Here is a 21,449-nt window from a genome sequence, read left to right on the forward strand (position 1 = left end):
CTGTGTTTCACTCCCAGTCCAACAGAGAAGCAGCAAGCTTTGTACACACTTTTAAACAGTAGATGGCGATGTTCTCACCTTCCACACACAGAAACAGCCACTGCAACCCTTTCTTGTCTCTTATCGCTCCCACCCACATGACGGACCATCGCTGCAGAACTTCTGCATGGCCTCCGCTATTGGACACTGCTTCACTTACTCCACCTATTGCAGCATCCGGCGCTGCCTATGGTCCGCAAGTATCATTTTGTACTTTGTGATCTTATTACTTGCAGGGTTTTTGGCCAATGTCAGCACTGGGTGCGAGGCAAGATCCAGAAACGCATTGGTACATATATGTATCTAACTGCACGTCTCAATGGTTTGCAGTGCCATCACCAGAATGGTTTGCCCTGTGATTCTGCTGCTTTTCTTCCTCCAGATTCACAGCCTCACTGAACCATGCGTACTTCGCAGCCATCTGCTGGTACCACCACAGCATCCCAGGATGAACCAATGGACCTCACACCCTCGCCTCCACCATTATCACTCTCCAACTCGATGGACCTGGACACACCACTGCCCTCCTCACTGCCCCTGCAGACACCCTCAGAATTGTATGTGTATCCTGAACAGTGTTTTTGGGAGGACATTCCTCTGCTCTCACAAGCCAGAGGGTGGGGTACAGCCAGGAACACAGTCCTACACAGCTACAGCTCCTGGCTCATCTCTACATCCAGCTCCCCCCCCCCCCTCCGTTGTTGTTCACACTTCCAGTATGGGTGGGGGGAGGAACGTGCTTGCGTACGACTTTGCCAGCACACCACTTGGCACCAGGAACCATTGTATAGCAGGTGCTGCACTAGGTGCACCTATGGCAAGAGAAGACCAAGACACGCCCCCAGGCTATGCGCCAATAATGGCCCCTGGGCACCATGCATATAGGCCACTGCTACCAACCGAGCTGTCAGTCAGCCTCAGCACCTCAGTATGTCACATCGGGACTCAAATCACATTGTATCTCAATACGTCACATTGTGCTCTAACCTTCCACAGTGACAGTCATTGCCTCACACCTTAGCTAGCTGTGAGGGAACATTAGTAATTGTATATACTTCTGAGATGGGCATGGGCAAAATTCAAGAATTAATACCTGTTGACTCCTGTCAACAACAGAACTTCGGTGGACATCATTGAAGTTAAGTACTCAATTGGTTCCTGTAATAAAGTGTATTTTAACCATGTGTGCATTTTGTGTGGTAGTGAGAGGAACCCAACCACCCACCTCATCATACCACACTCTCCTCATCCAGCCATGAACCACAAAACATTTCAGGAGGGCACAGGCATAACAGAATACATGGGGCCATCTAGACCAGGAATATTCATTAACTAAGATTTATTTATTTAATGATTTAAAAATCATCCAGTTCATGCTACAGCTTATATTGTACATTAATACACAGTTTTAAAATTAGTAGTGGATTGAGTGTATTTGTGAAATCACAGGGGAGGGAAACTAACAAAAATATCTGAGTACAGTTGATGAGATGTAAGACAGACATTGACAGAAAAAAAGTGAATGAAGATACAAACAATGGAGAAGAAGAGCTTGCTTTAAAAAGGAAGAGACATTTTCAGAAACTACAACATATAAAAGAGAGACAGAATGGGAACACAAAAAAATCAGTAAATGTGAAGGAAGGGGAAGAGAAGATGATGAATAGGGAAGGGGGAGTGGGAAGAAGGTACATGACAGCAAGAGTGTATATGAGATTAAGTAAATTCAAAACAGAAAGATATCTTCATAATCCATTGATAATAAATTGTAATGTGGGGATAGTGATAGTGACATGCATTTCTGGCCAAAGAGCAGAGACATATCAGTCAGTGAGACAAAGACAGCAGTGCATTCTGACTCATGATATGATGTAGACCTGTTGATGTATTGCATTTTTTGAATGAAGTATTTCACTATCAGCCATCACACTCTGTTATTGGGACATTCATTGTCACCTCTATCATAAAATGCATGATGCAAATTTTCATATGAATCTTAATGCGCAGTAACAATGTGGGCATCTGTTATAGTAAATGCAGCATTAGCAGCTCTTTGGAACATCCCATCTGGGATTAATGTGAGTGAAGTGCGGCTCACTGGACTGTGATAAAACATGAGTTTTCAATGGCTATGAGTGCAATATTACTGACCAACAGAACTCTTAGTACTCTATGATGATGGCAGCCAACAGACAACTTGTTGCTGAACTTTGAATGGGAATTTAACCCAAATTCTCAGTACTGTGCACAAAACCACTAAGTAGAAATTATTTGAAACTGTAATATGGTTGACAAGTCAACTGCAATGTCTACGCTCTGTAATGTGACCAGACATATGACCACTTCACGTGTACCCACGCTATATTGTGACAACCTGGGAGCTGCGTTATCTCCTGTGCCTCAATTGCAGGAAGGTCTCTCATTGGTGATACAGGTTTGGCTGACTGAAACTGAGCCACATCAAAGCTGTTAGCTATCTCACAGACTCAACTCCCAATGTAAAATGACACCATTTTGACCAGAACAACCCTCTTTATGATTCACCACCTTGGAGTGTGTATTTAGTTCATAAAGTACTTCAGATGACGACAACCGATTCATCACTGTGGTTTGTCATCCGATATAATCACATAATCAGTGATGTCATATTTGCATAACCTACCCATAACAAGAATGATGCAGTCAGATCTGCACTATTACAATGACTCTCAAAGACAACCAAGCAACAGCTAAAACGAACTATGCTGATAGAATGACATCTCAGCTTTTGTGATAACCCTGAGTTAAAATTGACCTCATGCCAGATGCTGCCCATTTTGACACTCTGGATTGCTATACTTCCAGCACAACTGCAACTGACAATGATATCAAATGAAGCTAAACCTCCGGGAAAAGGTTTGATGCCAGTGGTCAGAATGTTTTAAAACTTCTGCACCACCAGAAAAATCAATAATTCAACCATCACTGGGCACCCCACTGACTGACCTGGTGCTATCCTCCATGATTATGCATCAAGAAGATGTCACTACCCTCAATCAAAAGGAGCAATGAGCAGACCACAAGTCACATCAGTGCTACATGGCAAGAAGGCCATTGGTACCATGGACATGAAAGTCATGGCTGTTCTGGCACAGTTTACAGTTTTGGTGCCATGACCTGTGACCACTGTGCACTGTGTATGTTCAAAAACTTCAGACACTGGCTGCTACAGGCCCATCACCTTGCATAATACCAGCAAGTTTCTGACTGTCACTATGGGTGACTCTAGCACATGCCCCCTTGACTTCACACCTGGGAGGCTGACTGTACATCTTCGATCATAATTCAAGAATGCACTTGATGAAACACCAGCACAACAGCTTCATGCATCTAATAAGTCAAATATCTTTTGTAAATTGAAGTTGGAGGTGGAAGAAAGGAAAGCAAAGAGAAAGAACTATCGATATCAGCTGCACTGGGACTTCACACGTAGTCAGTGGCAATGAATGAAAATGTGTGCTTGACCAGGATTTGAACTCTGGATCTCCTGCTCACTAGCCACATATGTTAACCACTGCACCACTTGAACACAGTCTTTGATGCAAACTGCATGGATTATCTTGGCATGCCTCTTGACCGACCCAAGCTCCCAGCTATCCGCAGTCCCTGTCCGTGTCCTCCATGCTTGCTGCTTTGAGATTTCCATAGGAGGTCTGATGTAATTGTGCATCTGCACTGAAGGTGGTGGATTCATTGTTCATCAAGGTGAATCAATCATATGAATACATAATATGTATCACAGCTGCGGATTCAGTGTGATGTCTGTCTTTCAACAGATGGCATCCTCACTATCGCCTGCCTTATGCTCCTACCATCATTGCTGCCTGCACTCCCACCACAGGCTGGGGAGTTCCTACTGCAGAGGTGAACTCACTACTGTTGCTCTCTTCATCCCCAGCTGGACAGAAAAGTACTGGTACAGTCACATGAGATATCTTTCATACCACTTGCTACCCGACCAGCACCAGTGCTTCACATGACATGACTATGAGAAATGTTCCAGGCATGTCGTGCTTTGCAACCAGCCATGACACATCTTATCACGCACAGAGAGCAGAGGAATATCTGTGGCCCAGTCAAAGACAGCAGCATATTCTGAATCATGATATGCTGTAGACATGATAAATTGTTCTTTGTGAATAAAATATACCCACTATCAACCATATTGACTCCAATATTGGGATGTTCCCTGTCACCCAGTAAGGAAATACTTCCATAGTAGAGTTAGGTATACAACACATTGTTGGAGAGAAGTTTTGTATACAAGAAGTGTAAGTAATGATATGAGAAAAATAAAATACAGAGAAGGTCTGGCTGAACATTAGTTACATATAGTGTAAACAAACAATGAAATTGAGATCAAATAGGAAACCCAGACATTGGAGCAAATTAAATCTTTGTCTGTTTGTGTAACAGTATAACAAAGTTAACTATGAATGGTGTCTTGTATTCCTCTGCTCTAGGAATGTCTTTACAAATGACTAGAAAAGTGACCTGCATAAAACTTCATTTTTATAGACCTTACACCAAATTTTTGTTAGGGTGAATTGCCATCTATTACTATTTCAGAAATATGAAAGAAGATTTTCTTCAGTTATGGTGGCCTTTAATCCTGCAGGATTTCCATTCATATTGACACTGTGTACCAAAAACAGAAAAATTACATTTTATTCTGAAACTTGTTTAGTAATCTGCAACAGCCAGTGCTCACAAGTTTTGTTAAATTTTTGAGGTTTAGTTAGTTTCTGTTAACCCCTGAGCAGGTGTGTCTAAGCATAAAGTGCGCCAACCACAAATAAAATTGTTTTGCACCATTCCATTGTTGTTTCACAGTTACAAGCCCATGCCTATTCATTCCCAGCTAACACAGTAATAAATTGTTTTGCCATATATCCATGTGAGCAGCAGTAATATAAAATAAACAGCAGGCAAGATGTGAAAAAATTTACATTGTGTGCACGAAAATGACACAGATTGTGGGCTAGTCACACAATCCCACAATGAGGCAGTTGTCTACAAGATAATTAGTAATTGAATAAGTGGCTGGCTGGGATCTGATGCAGCTGCACTGTTTAAAACTTCCAGTAGTCATTACTGTGGGGTATCACCTGTACATGGCAGCAGAGTGATACGATGGAGGTTCATTTCACTGTTGAACTAAAAAGTGCTTTAGGTCATATTATGCAAGTTTATTTTGCCATTCATTAATTACACTAAGATTAAACAGTTATTTTGTACATACATGTTTGCCTTGGTAACATAAAGACATATGTTCAAAGTACGCCGCACGCCTGCTCGTGTTTTGAAAAATGGCACCCCTGCCTGAGAGCTAAATATAAACACAGTGCACACAGTCAACATAATCAGAGATTATTATTCTTTATGACCGGGTTTAGAACTCTTGGAGGCACTATATGAAATATGAATGAATGATGGCAAATCAAAACTCGATTCTAAAGATGTAATTTGCTGTAGTCAAACAGTTAGGCAAGGCACAAATTCACGAACTTTGTATCAAGAAATTTTTCATGAATATCTTGTGTACTGACATTGGAAACGAAAAATATTGTTGAACATTCTCAAAGCTACATTGATGTACTCATTTTTATGAATTTTCAACTCTATAGGGGAAAAATTGTTAATAGAAGGGAGAAGAAAAAATGTTGAACTTACCTTGGATATGAGTCTCTATAAACAAGGGCTGGAGCAAACATGAAATACACAAAGTGGTTGAAGTCTGGTAGTAGGACATCTGTTGCATCAGTATGAGGCTTGAACATTTTAACTTTTGGCACTTGACTTCGTAAAAATGCATAGCTCTTCATTATCATTCGCATCTATAATACAAAACGTAAGATTAACAAATATGAAATGAGTGCAAAATAATATGATGATGAAACATTCTGAATGGAATATGTGCTTTTCTAAGAGAAAGAGCACACTATGAAGAATAAAACTTGAGCAAATCCCTTAAAAATGACCATGACACAACTGAACTGAAGGAGAGTACATATATGATACATCCAATTACAAAACATTGTGACACACTAATTTTATTACATGGTTATGTAGTAATAATAGCCATGTTGGTTATCAGCTTACACTAATTATTATTTAATGGTATTTGAGACATTTCTCTATAAAGTACTCACATAATTATTAATGAATTAATAGTAAAGCTCAAATCAGACTTTATGTACACTTCTTCACATTAGAACAGAGATTAAATTAGATTTATTTCTGCATTCTGGCCCAAGATGCTGAAGTTGGCCACAGTCTGTGCATGAAGTGTGCTTGCTTGCTTGTGTGTGCAAATGGTGTGTGTATCTCTCTTTGACTGATGGAGGCTGTGCCTGAAAACTATATGTAAGTGTCTTTTAATTGTGCCTGTGTGCAACTTGATGTGCCTAATTTATGGTAAGTAGCAATCTGTGACTTTTACAGTTTGCTTTGAATTCTTGATCAGCATGCTTCTGTCACTGACAAACATTGCAATTAAAAATTATGTCTGAAAGCAGATCACAGATATCTGCTAAGAACTGTATGCTAAGCCCTGAAAGGTGCCTTATCTGTAGTTCCTTCCCCATGAGCTTACTTTTACTTAAATCCCTGTTGTTGATATTGTTGTATAACACTGTCTTCTGTTATGGAGATAAGGTTACAATTATCTTTGGAGGTGATTGTTCCTGAATGATCTACTTATTATGGATCTATTGGAATAAGAAATAAATCTAACCTAATCTGTAACCTAATCTGAAGAAGTCTACATAAAATATGATTTGAACTGTACTACTACTTCATTAATGATTATGTAAGTACTTTATAGAGAAATGTCACAAACATACAGATTCCAAGACTTACCTGCTCACAAAGGAGGATCATAACTGAGATAGGAGGTAACTGATTATATTGTATAACATGTACTGGGAGCACCAGGAAACCAACTTTGCAGGCAATTAGGACAATCAGAGCACTATTGTCTAGAAGTTGTCTCTGAAATCCTGCAAGGAAACTGATGAATAAGCACATGCATAGAATTCAACTTTCAGTTATGTCAATAAGGAAGTTCACATACATACTTTCTCTACATAGCTATATTTTGTAATTAACGTCTTAAAATGTGTATCATACCACAGAAGAAAAGATTGTTAATTGAAAAATGGGGATTCAGACTCAAATTTATACTTACAGAATACAGGAGATATCAATTTCTGGCAAACAATAACTCAAGAAGTATATTAGAGAAACCAATGCTGTTACTGTTATGAAGTAGCCATAGGCCGATTACATCACACTTCTGGCACAATGTCTTCACCTTGCAGGTTTACTTACCATTGGCCTACAGGGCTTTCTTCATGATAAACAATTTACAAACATCTCAAGGGTACCACGTGTTATGGACATGATACCATTTACAAACAGTCTGTTGATTCTCTGATTGCCACAGGCACCACCAGCCACACTTAAGAGCAGTGCGTGTATTAAGAAATCCACACTACTTCTATTGAGAAAACATGTTCCATCTGCTTATCATGTGATCACAGTCAGACTTCCTCCTGCTAGATATTTAAGGCAGAGTACAACCTCCAGCAGCAGCATGAATTTGTTCATTCTGTTCCACGACAGAAGCCAGCTACACCTCGTAACCCATCAACCTGAACTTGCTAAGACCATCCCAGACACTATGGTCTATACTGCGCAATCTCTGCACTTCTTCATGGTATGCCACACAGCATGACCCTACAGACATTGCTGTTACAGCCACTTGAGATGAAGCCTCCCTACAGAATTATTATCATACCAGTGGACTTGGCTTCTGTTACTTTTGAGTGCTCACAACCGCTCTTTCAGTTGTTAACTGAACCAAACTTAATATGAAATTGTGCCATGAATAAAGCGTTCTGATGTTCAACTTGGCAGTCATCGTTCACAAAAGCTTCCATTACCCACTATGGGCCTTAATGGTTACAACTAATATTCATTTCCTCAAACATGTGATAATTTTCATATAAACTGAAACAAGCTGGCCATGTTTCTTTTACTTTGTAACTTGCTTCTCTAGTGAGGGTTTTCGTTCAATAACTTACAGGTCCATCTAAAAATGGTCATAAAACACAGTAATTTCTGATTACTGGTTCATATTGTTTATGTTTGTCAGTAAAAAGGTTGAACTGCAGGTGCATGAAAAACATTGATTAGTCAAGACTATGACAACTATCAAAGACCCTGGATGTGTTACCAACAAGAGCATCTAGCCCTCCTCAACTGAAGATCTTCAAGATACAACAAGAAGAAATGTGCAGCTACACTCTGTATCAGCATCATTGAAAGCAGTGAGAAGATCTTGCACATGACAACACAGACCTCCAGCCTACAACCAGGATTTTCTGTGTGCAGGAACAACAGCTCTCAGCTAGCAGCCCACCAAAATACAACAGGTGCAGAAATTAAACTCCATAAACCTACATTAGAGGAGAACTTGGTGAATGGTGCCCCAAAACTTTATCTACAGTCTAAATCACACAAAAAAGCAATCTGTCCCAATGGAAAACAGACATTAGCACCTCTTAAAATATTAAAACACAATGTGCAGTCAATGTTTAGTAAATTGTTAGAAATAAAGCTACTCCTGAAAACTAATTTACAATTAGATGTTCTCGGTATCACTGAGCATTGGCTAACAAAAGGTAATATTGGAAAAAAACACCAGTTGGAGAATATAATGTAGTTAGGTAATCTTGTCAAAATGAAAGTAAGGGAGGTGGTACAGCTATCTATGTTATAATTAATGTGAACTACAAACACCTCACAAAGCACAACAATATGCTGACAGTAAAAGATTTTGAATTTTCTTCAATTATCTTGACAGACTATGACATTGATACTGAACTTGTACAGACCATAAAATCCAGATTTTCAATCACTCCCTTGAATCACTCTCTTGGTATGCTACTAAATAAACTTCATACAGTCAATAAAATTTTTCCAGTATGTGGAGATTTTAATATCAACTTCCTTGAACATGGAAAGAGCACAGAAGAATTCCTAAATATTAGTAATTCATTGGAGTTATCTCCAACTGCTGAAATTCCAACAAGGATCAATGAAAACACATCAGCAGCTCTCAACCAGATGTTTATAAATGTAGATAAGCAATACTACTCAACTGAAATCATTAACACAGGTTACAGTGACCATGAAGCCCAGATGCTAAAAATAATTTTACACTGAAAAAATCAATGTCCTATAAAAAGTACAGTGCAAAGGCAGCTTAATGAAGAAAACATAATGAAAAACACTTATATTCTAGAGACTAAGAACTTGTCAGAGGAACCTGAAAAAAATGATGTGAGTAGCAAGCTTAATTCCTTTCATAAAACATTTATTCATTAGTTCCAGGCTTAATTACTTTCACAAAATATTTCTTCATTAGTTCAACATTGCATTCCCATTAAGAACTGGAAACAAATGCAGAAATTCATGTGTAACAAAACGGATAATAGTCTCTAGCCAAAAAAGTGCTACCTGAAGAACTATATGAAATACATCCCCCAACAATCAGTCTTTCCTTCTCATCCCGTACTGTAAGTCTCCCCTGATCTGCAGTTCTGTGTGGCTTTCCCAAAATCTACCACTTTTCCTAGACCTCTTCAGTCCCTTTCCTTCACCCTTTTTCCTTCCCCTTCAACCCCACTGCTTGAAGAATGAGCCACTGGCTCCAAAAGCTTGCCAATTACAACAGGCTTTTATTCGAGTGTTCTGCCACTGCTTGGTGACTAGATTTTTTTATCTATCCAATTAAATAAGTTTGTCAATAAAATACCCTGAGATGGATGATAAGTTTAGAGCATTTTTTAAGTCTTAGTGCACTGTCTTCTAAAAAGTAATTCAGCAAGCAGAAAAATTATATTACGATAAATTAATAACAGTATGTAGAAATGAAGAGAAAGACATTTGGAAAGTTGTGAAAAATGAAACTGACAATGAGAACCATCTTATAAACAAAACCTTGAAGCTCAGTCTAAATGATGAGGTGACATCAGAACCCAAAAAAAATCATAAGTGATTTTAATGACTATTTCAGTTCAATAGCTGAAAACCTGATAAAGAAGAACTGCCATAGAGCCAGTACACAACACCCTACACATGTGGAAACCATAAAAGCATCAGTGTTTCTCCACAAAGCCTCAAACACTGAAGTGCTCACAGTTATAAAAAGACAAAAAAATAAATTCTCCAGTGGCAGTGACAACATACCAGATTTTATTCTAAGGAATTGTGGGGAATACATTGTAGAACCATTAACTGTTACAATTAATGCATCCTTTAGTAATGGTCTTTTACCTGACCTCCCGCAGGTTGCTAAAGTTACCCTACTCCACAAAAAGGGACTACGAAATGATGTAGCTAATTACAGGCCAGGAGCACAACTCTGCACATTTTCAAAAATATTAGAGAAATTGGTTCACACCAGATTAGAAAATTTTGTTAACACATTCACTTTACTGTTGGAGCACCAGCATGCATTTAGAAGATCTAAAACAACAACCACAGTACTGTATGAATCTCAACACAACCATAAAACCATTAGATAACAAAGAAATTTCTACTGGTACTTTTTTTAGATTTGTCTGAAGCTTTTGACACTACTGACCACACCATACTCCTCAGGAAGTTGGCCAATAAAGGTATGAGAGGAACTGCGAACTAATGGTTAGATTCGTATCTATGAAACAGATTGCAAAAGGTCGAAATTAAATTAAAAAAAAAGAGAACATCAATGCCCATAAGTGTATTATGCACTCCTCTGAAAAAATGCCTGTTATATATGGTGTACCACAAGGCTCAATCTTGGGACCCATACTGTTTCTGTTGTATGTTGGTGACATAAATGGCTATTTGCACATAAAACAAGTATTCTGGTAACTGGCACAGACAAAGCTGACCATGATCAAAATATTAAACTACTTATGTCATCATTGAGTGACTGATTCAATGAGAACAATCTCATCATAAATGTGCAAAAAACATACACATCAGTTCTATCTCAAATGAGCTATCAACTGTGTATTATATACTAAGGGTACTCAGCAAATCAAGCACTAAAGTAGTTCTTACACAAGTATGTTATTCTTAGTAGAGATGTCTTTAAAATGCTGAAAAATGCAACACATAGTATGCAATCTGAGGCAACAGAGGCAGGCAAGATTTCACGAAACTTGGCATTATGATGCTGCCATCTGTTTACATTTATAGTATTATACCATTTGTTAAATCTTACCTATTAAGCAAAGACAGCCCATTAATATTAAATGAACACATTCATAAGTAAGAAATGAGACAGCAGTCTAACCTTCATACCTTTCAGGCCAGAAAAACTTGTTACCAAAAAGTGTCCTAAATGTTGGGGTACAGATGAAATTAAACAGAAATACCAAGCGTTTTCAGATATAAATTTTAAAAAAATCTTCTGGAGCAAAACTTTTACACAATAAATAATTTTTTTGAAAAAGGTAATAAATAGTAAATTTCTTAATAATTGATCACTTACACATGATTATAGTGCACGTTTCCCTCAAATATGAACAAGTGAAAGTACAGTGTAATATGTATTACCATGTTGTAATATTGAGCAAACTTTCAAGAAACAACTAGAATTGTAACAATATAATTGTAAAAATTAGTTGTAAAAATGTATGCTGACTTTATCAGTATCATATGTGCAAATTGTACAATATTATGACTACTTGGATCAATAAAATACAACACATGCAATACATGAAAGTCTGGGTTCCCAACAGTGCTCACACTACTTGCAATCCATGCACACATATATTCCTCAAGCCTTTTACCCATCAGTTCTGAAGTGATGGTACAGTGCCTACAGTTCACATTAGGAATGGAACAATCAATATGTGGCTGCACGTGGTTAAGAGCCAACACATTGAAAGGGAGTCTTCTTGACTGGTAAGTCCACTGATTAACATCCTCAACTGCAGTTTAGGAGAATCAATTTCAGTTACTCTTATTATCATTCTAACTTAAATTACTTTCAATCACATTAGGCAAATGCTAGTATGGAACCTTTAACTGGCCTTATTGTTTCTTTTCTTTTTTTTCCCTTCATGCCAATGAGCCATTATACTTTGTAAAATTCTCCACTGCAGCTAGCAACCCTAATGGATGTTTTAGATTTTCCATCTTGTCTCACAGAAATGGTAATACACAGTTGTAATGATCTTGTTACTGTCTAAGTATGACAGAATTAGTGAATATATGTAGCTTCACAACAAATTTCTCTTTTTAATTTTTTATTGTTACTAGCATACTTGCCTTTTGGCTACTGACAGTAGTAATTTAACAGTTTTAGAGCCATGTCCATTCAAGAAAAAATCTGCATAGATAGAACACAAATCATATGGAATTTATGTGAATACTGTTGTAGTCTACTGATGTCATGGAGAGCAGCACTACCATCTGTCAGTAAATTTACATCTGTAGACATAAGAACAAGTATTTAAAATGTTGCAACACTGTGATAAGACAAGGTGGAAACATACAACACACGTGATGTCAGCTTTCAGAGATTGCTATGTATGCTCAATTACTTGACAGATGCATTCTCTTCGCACAAAAGCACAACATGGTGTGATGAATGCGATGTAATGGTTACAGTGAGTGAACAGAGGGACTATGAGTTTGTAATGCCATTTATGAACAAGTTATAGTTTATAATGAGGGGTGATTTCTGCCCTCTGTTCATCTGGTGTGTCCCTAGCACATTTTACGAAAACCTGCCAATACTGTGTAACAGGATTGATACAGTAAAGAGCCATTGTGCTATATTGGCAAGCGAGGGCACTATAATCTGTACTGACAGACTTTGTGCACAGGTGGAGGGACATAAAAAATAATCAAGTGCCACACTTGGCCCATGGCCAGTTTTGTGGAGTACCTTTATTCTGTATCATGTGTTGCAATGTTACTAGACACCTTTTAGCATGTGTATTATATCTCTGTGTTCTATTTTGTTTCATGAACCATGATAACCTTGACAATCTGTTAACTTATGGATATTAATGTACAAGGTGAATTAAAAATGTTTGTGATTGGACTAGAATCCAAATGGCAGTGTCTGTTTCATGCGTGTGTGTGTGTGGCTGCACATGGAGAGTACACAGCAACACACTAGGCAAAAAGTATTTGATGACAGCAGCCATTCAGAAACAATGAGTGTGAAGCATTATGTGAGACTACAATAGGGAAACACATGGTGTTTAAGTTTCATAACAATTTGTTCAAGAAAATAGTAGTGTTGCTTTAACTGTATAGAGCAGAAGCTTCATCTGAAAATTGTTCTAATATGATTCATGAGCGAAAGGAAACCCTTTTCTTTCACAATTTTCTTGAGCTTTCCACTATATCAAGTGATTAAAAGCTCATGAGCTTCTGGCTGAATGCTCCTCATTAGTTATGACAATGACTGAGAAGTATTCTGCTGAATGCTCGAGGATATTTGACCACTCAGTGCAGCTGGAAACTCAAAAAAAATTTCTATTGTCATGAAACCATGCATTCCTAAACCTTTTAGGTTGACGATCAATAAGCATAAAAACAGACCTCAGACAAGTGTGACTGATACTAAAACAAAACTGGCTATTGCCATTGTAGCTGATACTGGAGGAAATGAGAATCACCAAAAGCAAGACAGTTATAACTCCATCATTCATAGAGATTTGGGTAATTGGAAGATCTGTTCCCAATTTGCAACACAATAACTGAAGGTGTCATTGAAAGAAAATGCTAACAATTAATTTAGTAGAGATTAGTCTCATCATGGTACCTCTTGTGTTTTCCAATGCAGCACAGGCTGGTAACCAGTACCACCATTCATACTGCTAGAAATAACTGTCTACTAAATAAACTGTTTTGTTTTATTACACTGATGTGCTTGTCTTTCAATTTAAGCAACATACAACCAGCAGTGACTCAAAATATCACTCTTATGAATTAGCACTTTCTTTCACCAATCCCTTCAACTGATTGATGAACAGAAACTAAAATTAAAATGTTGGTGGTTTCATTGACATGGTACAAGTAAATTTAACAATCTGAATAGGGACCAAATTGGTCAATCTACATATCAGTAAGGAGTGGATGCTTTTGGCACAGATGGCATATGGTGATTATTTTATATAAAATGACCTCTAAAAAGCCCAGTTATTCATGGAAGGGTTGTCTTAACAATAAAACTCAAGGAATGTCTTGAACAATGGCTAGAGAAAGTTGATGGTCAATAGGCATTACTCTCTACCTATCTTATGGAAGTTCTGTGAGTATGGTAAAAGAAATCCATGGTGGATATAAATGGTGGAAGGAAAACTCACCAAATAGTTGCAGAGCTAAATTATTCTGTGAGTCTCATATATGTAAGTGGGACAATCTACAATGTGATATTTATGGTATAAGTTATGTTACTAGAAAATATGCAAGAAATATGAGCATTTTTTCAGAAAAAGCTCTGTTAACAGTAGAAACATTTAAATTTTTACTCTATAATTTTGTGTGTCATAGGTAAAGCATTTTTTACTACTAGTTAAGAATTTTTTTCTCCTTTTATCTTTATAGTCAGAGGGTGAGGTTTTAATGGGAGTCGTGAATAACAAGAATAAGTATGGCTGCAGAAGAAATGAATGTTATGTAAAGAATATCACTGATTGATAATTTTAGACAATTTTATATTTAGATTCTCCCTACAAACTTAAGAAAATGCAGCAGATTTCTTACGCATTGATTCATATTTTATTTTATAATAATGAAACAATCCAAACATTTAATACAGAAAATAATTTTCATGGCAGATAGCCACAAATATTGAACTGCACTATTTGGCAGCATATTTTAACTTATCCACTGTGCCACATAGCCTTATTCTGCTTATAATGAATGTATAGTACATGTAAATACAGTAATTTTCTACAAGTCTAGAAATATATATTTTTTTACAGAAGTTCATTTTATGTTTGGCTTCATTTATACATTTGACAACTTACCAGAAATAGGCAATGAAACGCGAAATGATGCCCAGTGACAGAATGCAATGAACAGTGCAAATACTGCAAGTTGCATGGAGGCCCAGGTTGCCATTACAATGTGCAGTCCACCAAAATTCCAAAATATAGTTGAGAAGCCCAGCTTCAACCTGTGTAAGAATTTAAAAATTTTAATCATTGTACCTCTCAATTTTAAAAAAAAATTAATACCGTAAAACATCATTCCTAGTTACAAATCAAATCTTCAGCACTTATTTGATTGACTTGAATTACATGTATGCTTACATACAACATATGTTAAATCTGTAGTACCAGTAAGAATATGATTTAATGAATGTGTACTGAATAAATAAAACATACACAAACAAACAGCTGTGCGAAAATGTGTTCAAAGCCATAATTATTCACCATTATGAGTGGGAATTCATACTTGGACTTGTCGCTTTGATCAAATATTATCACTGTTATGAATCTATACTTACAAATACAAGAGATTTCAGTTTTTCTATTACACTATTCAATTTTATGTTTATGCACTAGCTGTTAAATACATGTGGGTCCATATGCATGCCTAGCGTACACAGTATGAATATAAATATTGTGTAAATGTATGTATGGAAGTTATTAACAGGACTTTGGACTAAAAAAACGCTTTCTGGTTCTATACTGTTTCTTAAGTTAGGTCAGTCTTGCTGACTGAGGGTGAGGGGCATTGTCAAACTTGATGTGGTGAACATGTGTGCAGAAGTGTCATGAGTCATTCAACACAGTATGTACTGTGCCAACTTCACTGTTAGTGATCATGAGGATGGAAAACATGGAGCTACTGTCATAACTCAAGAAACAAGTAATAGTGCAGACACAAAGTACAAGACTTTATTGATCCACATTCAAGTACATTCAAGCTTATAAACAGTACAATCAGCAGCAGAACACATACGAGAATGAGCACCTAACGTGCTGTCTTTATATAGCAAAGAACTCTGGTAGATGGCGTGGCAGATGCTGTGCCGCGAGTATGAGTTGTGGGTGGCCTCTTGTGGCTGGTCCATGCAATGCTGAGGGTGGGTCTTTGAATGTAATGCATTGGTGTTTAACTGTATTTTTCTTACTTGTCACTACTTCTTGCGAGTGTTTTTGCTTTTAGGAAGCTTTAATTGTCGACTGCTAGTAATAGTGTTCCATAGATTTCGTGGTTGTTTTGAATTCAGTCAGAGATAGTCCCTTTAGTCAGCCATAGTGCCAGTAGTGTCAGTATCGTTGTAACTGCCGTCCGCTTCACGTCTGCTGTGCAGCGAGCTACCTTAATTTAAGTATTAACTGTATTTTTATTACTTGTCACTTCTTCTTCCGTGTGTTTTTGCTTTTAGGAAGCTTTAATTGTCGAGTGCTAGTAATAGTGTTCCATAGATTTCGTGGTTGTTTTGAATACAGTCAGAGAGAGTCCCTTTAGTTAACATAGTGCCAGTAGCGCTAGTGTTTGTTTTCAATACAGTCCAGAGACAGGTAGTGCTATTTTCATTGTTTTCTACAAGAAGTGGCTAGTAACCACAGTTTAGTCAGCCACCTTTAGTGAATTAGCAGTCTAGTTAAAAGTTGATTAACTCTCTACAGTAAATTGATTCCTTAGGATGGATAGGATGTGTGACTGCTGTGTACGGACGCAGGAGGAGCTGGCCACTGTTCGCGAACAGCTGAACGTGTTGATGGCCGCGGTCAGCCGTCTTCAGGCTGCTGCCTCGGAGTGTAGCGGCAGTGGGGAGTCTGGTGCGTCACATGGTACACCCCAGGTCTTACATGCTTCACCCACTGTCCCTGCTGTCGAGACATCTTCGCGGGTACCGGGAGCGGTTGGGCCACCCTCTCCCCAAGGGGAGTGGCGGGTTCAGCGGCGTTCACGGCGCACGAGGCGGAGGGTCAATGTGGAGGCTGGCCGTGTGGCATCGCCCGCTCTGCCTGTGAGTGGACATGTGGCCGCTCCTTCAGCAAGGTCCGAGCAGGCACACGGGGGGAGGGGTTTATTAGTTATTGGGAGATCCAACGTTAGGCGGGTGATGGAGCCCCTTAGGGAAATAGCGGAACGGTCGGGGAAGAAGGCCAGTGTTCATTCTGTCTGCTTGCGGGGGGTCTCATCCGAGATGTGGACGAGGCCCTGCCGGCGGCGATAGAGAGCACTCGGTGCACCCGACTGCAAATTGTTGCTCATGTCGGCGCCAATGACTCCTGCCATCTGGGTTCAGAGGTCATCCTCAGTTCGTACAGGTGGTTGGTGGAACTAGTGAAGGCGGAAAGCCTCGCTCGCGGGGTGGAATCAGAGCTAACTATTTGTAGTATCATTCCCAGAACCGATCGCGGTCCTCTGGTTTGGAGCCGAGTGGAAGGCTTAAACCAGAGGCTCAGACGATTCTATGGAGATCTGGTGTGCAAATTTCTCGACCTCCGCTATCGGGTGGAGAAATGTAGGGTCCCCCTGAATAAGTCAGGCGTGCACTACACGCCGGAAGCGGCTACAAGGGTAGCGGAGTACGTGTGGAGTGCACATGTGGGTTTTTTAGGTTAGAGAATTCCCTCCCTAGGCCCGACAAGACGCCTCCTGAGACGCGGCAAAGTAGGAGTAGGCAAAATGCAACAGGGAATAACAATATTAATGTGCTAATAGTAAACTGCAGGAGCGTCTATAGAAAGGTCCCAGAACTGCTCTCATTAATAAACGGTCACAACGCCCATGTAGGGACAGAAAGTTGGCTGAAACCAGACGTAAACAGTAATGAAATCCTAAACTCAGATTGGAATGTATACCGCAGAGACAGGCTGGACAGTGAAGGGGGAGGCGTGTTTATAGCGATAAGAAGTGCAATAGTATCGAAGGAAATTGACGGAGATCCGAAATGTGAAATAATTTGGGTGAAGGTCACGGTTAAAGCAGGCTCAGACATGGTAATTGGATGTCTCTGTAGGCCCCCTGGCTCAGCAGCTGTTGTGGCTGAGCACCTGAAGGATAATTTGCGTAATATTTCGAGTAGATTTCCCCACCATGTTATAGTTCTGGGTGGAGATTTTAATTTGCCAGATATAGACTGGGAGTCTCAAACGTTTATAACGGGTGGCAGGGACAAAGAATCCAGTGAACTTTTTTTAAGTGCTTTATCTGAAAACTACCTTGAGCAGTTAAACAGAGAACCGACTCGTGTCGATAACATATTATACCTTCTGGTGACAAACACACCCAAACTATTTGAAACAGTTAACGCAGAACAGGGAATCAGCGATCATAAAGCGGTTACTGCATCGATGATTTCAGCCGTAAATAGAAATATCAAAAAAGGTAGGAAGATTTTTCTGTTTAGCAAAAGTGACAAAAAGCAGATTACAGAGTACCTGACGGCTCAACACAAAAGTTTTGTCTCAAGCACAGATAGTGTTGAGGATCAGTGGACAAAGTTCAAAACCATCGTACAATATGCGTTAGATGAGTATGTGCCAAGCAAGATCGTAAGAGATGGAAAAGAGCCACCGTGGTACAACAACCGAGTTAGGAAACTGCTGCGGAAGGAAAGGGAACTTCACAGCAAATATAAACATAGCCAAAGCCTTGCAGACAAACAAAAATTACGCGAAGCGAAATGTAGTGTGAGGAGGGCTATGCGAGAGGCGTTCAATGAATTCGAAAGTAAAGTTCTGTGTACTGACTTGGCAGAAAATCCTAAGAAATTTTGGTCTTATGTCAAAGCGGTAGGTGGCTCAAAACAAAATGTCCAGACACTCTGTGACCAAAATGGTACTGAAACAGAGGATGACAGACTAAAGGCCGAAATACTAAATGTCTTTTTCCAAAGCTGTTTGACAGAGGAAGACTGCACTGAAGTTCCTTCTCTAGATTGTCGCACACATGACAAAATGGTAGATATCGAAATAGACGACAGAGGGATAGAGAAACAATTAAAATCGCTCAAAAGAGGAAAGGCCGCTGGACCTGATGGGATACCAGTTCGATTTTACACAGAGTACGCGAAGGAACTTGCCCCTCTTCTAGCAGCGGTGTACCGTAGGTCTCTAGAAGAGCGTAGCGTTCCAAAGGTTTGGAAAAGGGCACAGGTCATCCCCGTTTTCAAGAAGGGACGTCGAACAGATGTGCAGAACTATAGACCTATATCTCTAACGTCGATCAGTTGTAGAATTTTGGAACACGTATTATGTTCGAGTATAATGACTTTTCTGGAGACTAGAAATCTACTCTGTAGGAATCAGCATGGGTTTCGAAAAGGACGATCGTGTGAAACCCAGCTCGTGCTATTCGTACACGATAGTGTGGGTAAACGCCCACGGAAACCCCACTCATAAAGCTGCCGCAAAATGGTATGCCTCCAGGTAGTATCGTACGCCTTCTCCAGGTCGAAGAAAACCCCGATAAGGTGTTGCTTACGTAGGAAAGCATCTTGTATCGCTGTTTCGAGTAGGATCAGGTTATCGAGGGTGGAATGATACCTCCTGAACCCACACTGGCAGCGGGTAAGTAAGGATCTGGATTCGAGAACCCACACCAGGCGCCGATTGACCATACGCTCAAATGTCTTTCCTACGCAGCTCGTGAGACTAATGCTACGATAGCTACTGGGTTCGGTCCGATCCTTCCCTGGTTTTAAAAGGGGAATTAAAATCGATTCTTTCCACGAACTAGGAAAGTCGCCTGTCTTCCAAATTTCATTAAAAAGTTGGAGGAGGACTTCCTTCGACCGCAGATCCAACTGCTGCAGCATGCTATACGATATCAGGTCTGGACCAGGTGCGGTATCCCGAGATACGGACAGAGCAGAGTCCAACTCCCACAAAGAGAAAGGCTGGTTGTATTCCTCAGCGTTCTTTGAACGGAAATCAAAACCAGCCCTCTCCTGTGTACCCCGATAGCGCAGAAATTCCGGGTCCTGGCTAGAATCGGCCGTAATAGTTTGGAAAGATTCTGCCAACGCCCGGGCGATGTCTCTCGGAGATGTGAGGAGACACCCCCGCTCACGTATAGCTGCTATTGGCGGTCGAGAGTATCGCCTTGAGATCCTCCTAATGGCTTCCCATACTTTGCTTGAAGACGTGGACCTATTGATGGAGTTCAGGAACTCACGCCAAGACCTCCGTTTACTCTCCCTAACGATTTGTCTCGCCCGCGCCCGTGCTATCCGGAAAGTTGTCAGATGCGCTGCAGTGGGGCACTGACGAAATCTTCTCAAAGCCGCCCGTCTATCTCTGATGGCGGTACGACAGTCGTCATTCCACCAAGGGACAGGCTGCCTCAAAGGTGTTCCCTGTGACTTTGGTATGGATACATCAGCGGCATGGTGCATCACCGCCGTAATGTGATCCACCCAATCCTGGACGCCGTCACACCGTTCAAAAACAGCCAACTGCCGGTAGAGCGTCCAGTTTCCTTTCCGGAACAACCATTTCGGCGGCTGTGCGACACGACCCATTTCAACTGGCAGATGAAGCCAGATAGGAAAATGGTCGCTGCCATGAAGGTCGTCGTCTACGACCCACTGAACAATGTCCGCAAGCACAGGCGAACAAATAGAGAGGTCTATGGCAGAAGACGAACCTGAAGCGGTGCTAAAATGCGTGGCCTGACCTGTGTTCAGCAGTATGACGTCGGAAGTCCTGAGCAACTGCTCAATCATCTGGCCTCTGGGGCAGGTTTTGTTGGAACCCCATAATGCATGATGAGCATTAAAGTCTCCTAAAATGAGAAAGGGTCGGGGTAGCTGAGCAATGAGCCGTGCGAGGGCTTCACTGTCAATGTGCTCAGCAGGTGGTAGATACAGGGAGCACACTGTGACATCAACCTGGGCCAGGATCCGAGCTGCAACCGCTTGTAGCGTTGTGGTTAAGGTCACAGGTGAGGAGTGGAACGTGTCCTTAATGAACACGGCCACCCCACCCTGAGCCCTATTACCAGTCAGGTCGTCTTTCCTGTACACGCGATATCCTGGAAGTACAGGCGTATCGGTCTCTTTAAAATGCGTCTCTTGCAAAGAGATGCAAAAGGGGTTTGCCTGTACTAACAGCCGCAATTCTGCAAAGTGAGGTCTGACTCCATTCAGATTCCACTGAAGTATGGGAGCCATATCAGCGTTTCGGTTTAGATTTCCCCCTGTCTTTGCGCCGCGCTGGTGAGGCACTTGTAGAGCGAGTGGCAGCAGAGGGGCTGCCAGGTTCTGGGGAAGAGGTATCAAAATCCATGACGATTTCCTCCTCATCAGTCAGGGATGCCATGACGACATCCGATGGCGCCTGCGGCAGGTTTGACGTCAAACGCCGTGCCCCTTTCCC

The 21,449-nt window shown here is 40.3% G+C and overlaps 1 protein-coding gene across 3 annotated transcripts in view; it reads right to left on the bottom strand.

The window, feature by feature from the left end:
* Positions 1-21,449, bottom strand: part of LOC126235977 (sterol O-acyltransferase 2-like) — a 263,506-nt gene that overhangs the window by 105,124 nt on the left and 136,933 nt on the right. For all 3 annotated transcript variants that reach the window (XM_049944956.1, XM_049944955.1, XM_049944954.1), the window contains 3 exons: positions 15,132-15,280; positions 6,940-7,079; positions 5,752-5,915 (listed from right to left, as the gene is read on the bottom strand). In XM_049944956.1, the coding sequence (XP_049800913.1) occupies positions 5,752-5,915; positions 6,940-7,079; positions 15,132-15,280 (453 nt within the window). The remainder of the gene's footprint in view (positions 1-5,751; positions 5,916-6,939; positions 7,080-15,131; positions 15,281-21,449) is intronic.

Source organism: Schistocerca nitens, chromosome 2 (assembly GCF_023898315.1).
Source record: "Schistocerca nitens isolate TAMUIC-IGC-003100 chromosome 2, iqSchNite1.1, whole genome shotgun sequence".
NCBI lineage: Eukaryota > Metazoa > Arthropoda > Insecta > Orthoptera > Acrididae > Schistocerca > Schistocerca nitens.